Genomic DNA, 7804 nt, shown 5'->3' with positions numbered 1-7804 from the left:
AGGAAAAGAATGGCGGCACACGGCCTTAACATCGCCCTTGGCATCGTTCATGGCAGTTCTTCCGATCGCTCACATCATCACCGGCGGCTAGGGTTGGCACTTCAAGGCAAGGAAGCAGGCGACTCGTGAGCAACAACAGCCGCGACATGAATGGCTACGTCCCGACTGAAACGATTCCCTAACGGGGGATTTCGTTCTCAGCCACAAAAGGAACAACGACAACTTGAGAGAGCATGGGTGGCGGCTCACGTCTTTAGTGGCAGCGGAACGACTCCGTCTTGCGGCGATTGTCTTCGTCGGCCGCTGGAATCTGCGATGGTGATTGGCTTTTGTTGTCTCCGGTGGACACGATGTCGCCAGTGGTTGTAGCGAGCGTGGTGGCTCCCGACCTCTACGATGGAGATGGCGGCGGATGGAGGTTGGGAGGTATAAGGGTGGTGAAGTTGGCGGCTGGGAATAGGTTAAGGGTTAGAGAAGGTAGCGAGTTTATATACCCCGACTCCCTTATACCATTTTCCCCATAATAATGAAATCAGCCCCTCCATCTTCCTTTTCTTTCAATTTTTATTCAAAAGTTACCAAACGACCCTTCCTATACAAAACCCTTTTCAATTTAGGTCCAGAATTTACCTTGAGCCCCCAGCTTCCAAAAATCTTTTCAATCTAAACCTAACATTTACCAAACAACCCTTATCTTCAAAATCCTTTGCAAAATAAATCCTAAAATTACACTTTAACCCCCGGAGATTCAAATCATATCATTTGGCTTCCCGAAACCAAGACCCCGCTAATTATTATTTGATTTTGGACTATAATAATATAAAATAATAATAAAAATTACTTCTCGGGGTTCCGGGTTTATTATTTAACTATTCTAGTTTAAACGGGATGTCATAGAGGTACTTAATGTTCATCAAGAATTTTGTATGTTTAATGTGTTTATTTCAAAAATTGAACCAAAGTCAGTAAAGATTGATTAGAAGATGTGAAGTGTGTCTTTCTCAATGGAGTTTTGGAAGAAACGGCGTATGTCGAGCAACCACTAGGTTTTGTAAATTCTCAATACCCTGATCATTGTTATGTTTTAGACAAGGCTGTTTATGGACTTAAACAAGCACCACGAGCATGGTATGCCACTCTTACTAATTTCGTAAAATCATCAAAGTTTAAACAAGGATCTATTGATCCCACTCTGCTTTGAAAGAAAGTTGGGAGTCATCTCATGCTTGTTCAAATTTATGCTGATGACATTATTCTTGGTTCTACTGATCCTAATCTGTTGAATTATTTTAAAAACATGATGAAAAGCCAATTTGAATTGAGCATGATGGGTAAAGTCAATAATTTTCTAGGATTATATATTCGTCAAAGTAGAGAATGTATCTTTATCAATCAAGAGAATTACTCTCGTAATCTGCTTGTAAATTTTGGAATGATGAATAACACAAAATTACTAGTACCTATGGCAGTTGGCACTCGACTTGGTCCTTCGTTTTATAATCCGGCTGTTGATCTCACGTTGTACATGAGCATGATCAGTTCGTTACTTTACTTAACAGCTAGTCGACCTGATATCATGTTTGCTGCTTGCAATTGTGCTAGGTATAAATTGAATCCCAGGGAACCTCATCTAACAGCAGTCAAAAATATCTTTCGTTATCTCAAAGGCACAGTTTCGTTGGGCTTGTTGCACCCTTCGAAAACAGGGTTTTTCATTCAAGCATTCTCAGACGTAGACCTTGGTGGATGTCAGCTAGATCGTAAAAGCAGGAGTGGTGGAAGTCAACTTTTGGATGAGAAGCTCGTTAGCTGGCAATCGAAGAGGCTAACTTGTGTTTCAATTTCCATAGCAGAAGCAGAATATGTTGTTGCTGTGGCTTGCACTTCTCAAATCATTTGGATTCAAATTCAACTACGTGATTATGTAATCAACATGAAGAAAATTTCGTTGTATTGTGATTGACAAAGTGTATTTGCATCTGCCATAATCTAGTGCAACATTCGAAGACCAAACACATTGCACTTCGCTATAACTTTATCAAAGATCATGTTGAGGATGGAAACATTGAAGTTCAATTTGTGAAGACCATTGATCAACTTGCTGATATTTTCACAAAACCTTTGGATGAGAATACTTTTCAAAGGATTCTGTCGGGATTAGGAATGATAGATGCGAATGTTGTTGTAGGTCTCACTTTTTCATCACATTATGTTGTGTTGACAAGTCGTTGAATGATTCAGACATTACTTTTCACGGTTCAGTGTTCGACATGCTTCGCTTTCGACTTTCCTCTGAATGGTTCACACTACGCTTCGTTTCTCAAGGCACATATGTTATGTTGATGCCTTAATGCAATGAGTAGGCACTCTACCTTTCGCATGTCTAGTACACTTTTCTTTTCTTTTCCTTAGAACTTTTCAATTCAAAATCAAAAATCCCAAAAATATTTTCTTCTTTTTTTCTTTCAATTCAAAATCAAAAATATCCAAAAGATTTTCTTATTTTTGTTATTTGCATTTCAAAAACGAAAAGCCAAAAATATTTTTTTTGTTGTTTGTTTGGTTAACTTGTTTGCGTAGCCTGCTAGCGAAGACTAATGGTGAAACATACTTCGCAACATTATGGAAAGTTATATCTTTGATCCTTTACACTAGTTAGGTGTCCCTAGAAGAATGCTCTAACACATTGTCCCAAGCCTCCACGACTCAATATGTTTTGAAGCCTTAATGGATATTTCATCATGAGTAATCCTTCCCAATTAGGTTGTATTCACATTAGTCACTAAGCTACCTTACTCTAGTCATCTTGAGTTAAGAGGTTTATGCTTGGTCCACTTATAGCAGAGGTACATTTAGTTTTTCAAACCAATCTTTTTCACCCAAAAATGATTTCACGACCACACACAATGACACATACCTAAGACATATCTGGTCGAAACCAACCAGGTTATAGGTATGTAACAAGTCTATGTCTATGATCCAAAATCATGAGGTCGTGATGATGGTGAAACCCATAATCTCGAACCATTTTAAGGAACTGACGATTGTGACAACCCAAATTTTTTTGCCTTGTAAGTCCAGCCATTCAATACAACCGAGTGTCAGACCCGTTCTGCTATCTTTTAGCATTTCTTAGAGTCTGTTTAAGGGTTCTAAAATAAGTACAATCAAGCTATTGGGTTAGGGATGAGTCAGCTAAAGTTCTTCGCGTTGAAATCGAGCCGAACACTCCATCCAAGGGAGTGTATGGCCGTACACATGGGTGTACGGCGGTTCACCCATCATGACCGTACACCCTCCCCCATAAGTAGCGTATCCTTCCATTTATAAGTCATTTCTTCAGTTTCCAAGTCAAGAACTCGAGTTTTCTCTCAACTATCATCAAGCTTTTCACCCCGATCTTCAAGAATGTAAGCCTTTCTTCCTTTTGATTAGTTATTATCCTTCTTAACCTAGTAACACCCTTTGATTTCATCCATGGAAATCATCTTTTGGGTAGATCTTCAAGATCTTCATCTTTCACCAAGAACACACACTTGTTCTTAGTGGCTGTGAAAACCCTTTTGAGCCTCCAAAGTGTAAGTATCCTTTCCCTATGCTTAGTACATGTTAGATACTCATGTTTAACATCCTAGAATCAACATTTAACTGGAACCAAAGGAGTGTACGGCCATACACCCATGTGTGGCCGTACACCCCTCAAAACACCCCAAAATGGCCTCCAAAGTCAGAATCTAGTTCCTATTCTTGTTGAGCAGTAGTCCCACAAGCTTCCCTATCATTCATACACCATCTTGTGCACATTTTACCATGAGTGTACAACCGTACAATCCATGGCCGTACACCCATGGCCGTACACACCAAGTTGTGGCCGTATACACCCCTTTGATGAATCACATGTGATTCTAACACTTAGTCCAAGTGTTTCTTAGTCCCTAAGGGCGTTTCCTTGCATGATAGTTGCTTTAAACACTAAATTCATGCCAATATATGCCATTATATGTCATTAGGATTCGTTAGTATCTCAAGACTTCATTGGTGGAACTTCTCATCCTTACGCGCATATTCGATTGAATCACCCACATAAGGTGAGTTCATACCCCTATAATCAATCTTTTAAACTGCTTTAAATGCTTTTAAGGGGGGAATACAAGTTGGACACAATGATAATTATGTAAATGTTTGGTTATTAACATCTTTTAAAGGGTTGCTTATGTATTTATAAGTGATCAAAACATTTCAAAAACTCTTTTAAAGTTATGTTAGTTTATAGTTTACAAAACTCCGTTTTTAAAGTACAATCATAACTTAGTAGATAAAATGAGTCTTTTCTTCAAGTCAGTATCAGTTCAAGCAATCATAGTAGTAAACTATAATAGGTATAGTTTAGTGGTTCAGTTCACACAAGAACATAGAGAACATACTATAAAGAGAAACAGGGAGGTAGATACAATGCACTAGAACATAGAGAACATACTATAAAAAGAAACAGGGAGGTAGATACAATACACGATAACACATAGAACATAATATAAAGAGAAATAGGGAGGAAGATACAATGCACGATAACCAAAAGAACATACTGAATACTATAACATAAGAACAAATCATGATTTACAACATTATACCAATGATCACTAACTCATTGTTCTAAACAAAAGGTGATAATAAATGTGGTATACAAGATAACTTTAATGTGAGACTACTGCACGGCTTAGCAATTTGTTTGCTGAAGTCAAGTTTCGTAACCAGAATCTCTTGCAGGGAGAGCGTATAGTATGGGTACGACTATTACAGTTAACTCCGTGAGTACCAAGTGAATGTTTTCTTAAAGAATGTTTTCATAAAATATAAAGGAACTATTGCAGTTAACTCCGTGAGTACCAAGTGAATACGCCAAGGTTATATACAACGATGATCTAACGAACAATGGGATGTGTGCCTTTCGCCTCATTCCCTGTTCCTTGTTTGGTTGTGGGTTTAGGGCAGATACACACAATCGATTGTTTGTTTACTCTGGGTTTTATATAACTTGTATCCATTTAGTACTCATAGAAAGGAGTGTAGAGTCTTTTTTACTTAACTTTCATCATATCAGAAGATATAGGATCTTCTAGAGGAACAAGCGAACTTTTCTATAAAGAACTTACAACTTACATTACATCACTAAAATCTTATGAACTCGCCAGCTTGAATGCTGATCTACTCTTTCAAAATAACTTGTATTCTCAGGAGACCAATAGACAGGTACGCGCTCTGGGATTTAGAAGATGGAGCATAATAGCTTCATGTCTTGTTTTGTTATTTACATATGTAGTCTATGTTTTGTGAACCACATACTTTGTAAACACTTTCTTTCTAATGAAATGGTTGTTTATTACTTTGATTACTATGGTGCATGTCTTGTGATACTAAACATGACGTCCTCCGCCCCCGAATGTTTCCGCTGTTCCGGATTGGGGGTGTGACAGATTGGTATCGGAGCATTATTTGTAGTGAACTCAGTATATCTACCGATAAAAGATATACAACTATGAATATAATGGGGCCTAAGTGCTTTGAATAATAATATATTTTAAGAATATAACAATACCTTATAAAAATATACATACGTGCTTATACATATATACTTACTAAAACAAGTATCACAAGAAGGACAGAACAAAAGTATTTAAAGGTTGAACACTGCGGTCAAACCTGGACAGTTATGTAATCATATCTAGGATCAATATAGCCCTAATCAACTATATTCATTCGAGATGTGACCGACATGTGTTTGCGAGTGATATGGTGTTGCAACAGTCTTCAAAATTACCTAACTCTATTCAAGGGATTTCTAGATCAGAACAAAATGTTAGAATACTATGGGAGTATTTTATGATACTAGAAGACAACAACAAGTTTAAAAACATACCAAGTTCATTACAATAAAATACTATAGGAGTATTTTAGGCACTATAAATAACTTACATGATAACTTAAAAGAGATTCATTCGAGGATAGCTACTTCGGATTCATAAAGTTGATTTTATATAGACTCTTTTATGAATTGTTTCTAGAACCCTATGAAAGTCCGAACCAGATACATTCAGAATTAGGATAACTTAGTCTTTTAGCTTTCGGCTTATATCCACTGCTATAGACTTATTTATGTCGCATCTTTGTATTCTTTTAGAAAAAGATGCCTCCTCGCAGATCAAACAGACGCACTACTCCAATAACTCCAACTCAACCGCCACTATCTCCTCCACAGCTCGATCTTGCTGCTCTCCAAGCAGCGATATCAGCCACAGTGGCAGCTTCTCTATCTCACATCAACGAAAGTGATACCTGTGGAACTGGTAGCGGTACCCACTTAACAAACCTCGGATTTACTCACGGACACCCATGGGAGTGTTCGTACAAGGATTTCATGAACTGCAAACCCAAATCCTTTAATGGAAATGGGGGCTTCATTGCTTTGATGCGATGGTTCGAGAAAACAGATTTGGTCTTCGCAATCAGTTCATGCCCAGTAGGGAGCAAAGTTAAGTTTGCTGCCTGCACCTTCTCCGACAGAGCCCTAACATGGTGGAATAGTCATGTTAAGTCTCTGACCCTATCGGTGGCTAACTTAATAGGTTGGGAGAACCTGAAGGAAATGATGTTGGAAGAATACTGCCCTAGGGGCAAAGTTCAAAAGCTGGAACAAGAACTATGGGAGCATACCATGGTCAACTCGGACATAGTGACCTAAACTGAGAGGTTTAGCGAGTTGGTAGCACTATGCCCTGAGATGGTTACCTTGGAGAGTAAGAAGATAGGAAGGTACATTTGGGGTTTATCTACCCCGATTCAAGGAGATGTATTGTCGTATAAACCAACTACCTTCGATAGCGCCAAACGCCTGGCCTAGCGACTCATTGACCATGGAGTCCGCCATGGCGTGGAGGTCCCTGTTCCCGAGCCATCTAAGGGAGGGGAATATAAACGGAAATCGGGGAACAAGAGGAAGAAGAAGCGAACAACACAAGAAACCCCGCAAGAGCAGCAAACAAGTACTATATACGCTGCCACAACACCTGCTACTTCGACATCTGCTAGTCGATATGCTGGAACTCTCCCGAAGTTTTGAAAGTGCAACTATCACCACACCGGAGTATGTCGCGAAATGCAGTGCCTGAACAGCCACAGACCGGGACACATAGTTCGTTTCTGCAGGGCACCGGCTCAACTGATCTCCCAAGTCCCAAGCGTTGAAGAAAACTAAGCCTGCTATGGCTGTGGTGAGATTCAACACTATAGGAGGGACTGCCCAATAACAAAGAACTCAGGAGCGGATGGACGAATTCTGATGATCACAGCAGGAGAATCTACCCCGGAGTTGCCAGCGAGCAGCGGTACATCTTCGGAATGATAATTACTTTAAAAACTAATTTATATTTATATAACATTAAAACTTGGGGAAAACATTTAAAAGTAATTATAATAACTCACTCATCTGAACAAGTCGCAGCATTCACAAAGGAACTAAAGATCCATTCTGGGAAACTATGATGGCTTAGTTTATACATCAGGGTTGTGTATAGCTGAGATGTTGCAGACTCAGAGTGAGTGATTCCGCCTTAATTCTTGTTCCTTGTTTGGTTGTGGATTTGGGGCAGAGTTACTCAATCGACCGTCTCATTCATCTTAAATATACATAACTTGTATATGTCATGCGATCATAGTGGTACTGAGGAGGATCATAATATAGAGTATCAACACTAGTTATCAAAAAACTGCACTATTAGTACTCGCTTATCGCGGTACGATTTGTGGTAGT

General features: G+C 39.0%; 1 protein-coding gene across 1 annotated transcript; it reads left to right on the top strand.

The window, feature by feature from the left end:
- Positions 1 to 350: 350 nt before the first annotated feature.
- LOC111894330 (uncharacterized mitochondrial protein AtMg00810-like) lies at positions 351 to 1963 on the top strand. The gene is made up of 3 exons (XM_023890407.1): positions 351 to 426; positions 1089 to 1150; positions 1205 to 1963. The coding sequence occupies exons 1-3, from the start codon at positions 351 to 353 to the stop codon at positions 1961 to 1963; spliced, it is 897 nt and encodes a 298-aa protein (XP_023746175.1).
- The last annotated feature ends 5841 nt before the right edge of the window (positions 1964 to 7804 follow it).

Source organism: Lactuca sativa, chromosome 4 (assembly GCF_002870075.4).
Source record: "Lactuca sativa cultivar Salinas chromosome 4, Lsat_Salinas_v11, whole genome shotgun sequence".
NCBI classification, from domain to species: Eukaryota; Viridiplantae; Streptophyta; class Magnoliopsida; order Asterales; family Asteraceae; genus Lactuca; species Lactuca sativa.
Note: the sequence above shows the minus strand (reverse complement) of the source record. Positions and strands in the feature narration are given on the sequence as shown.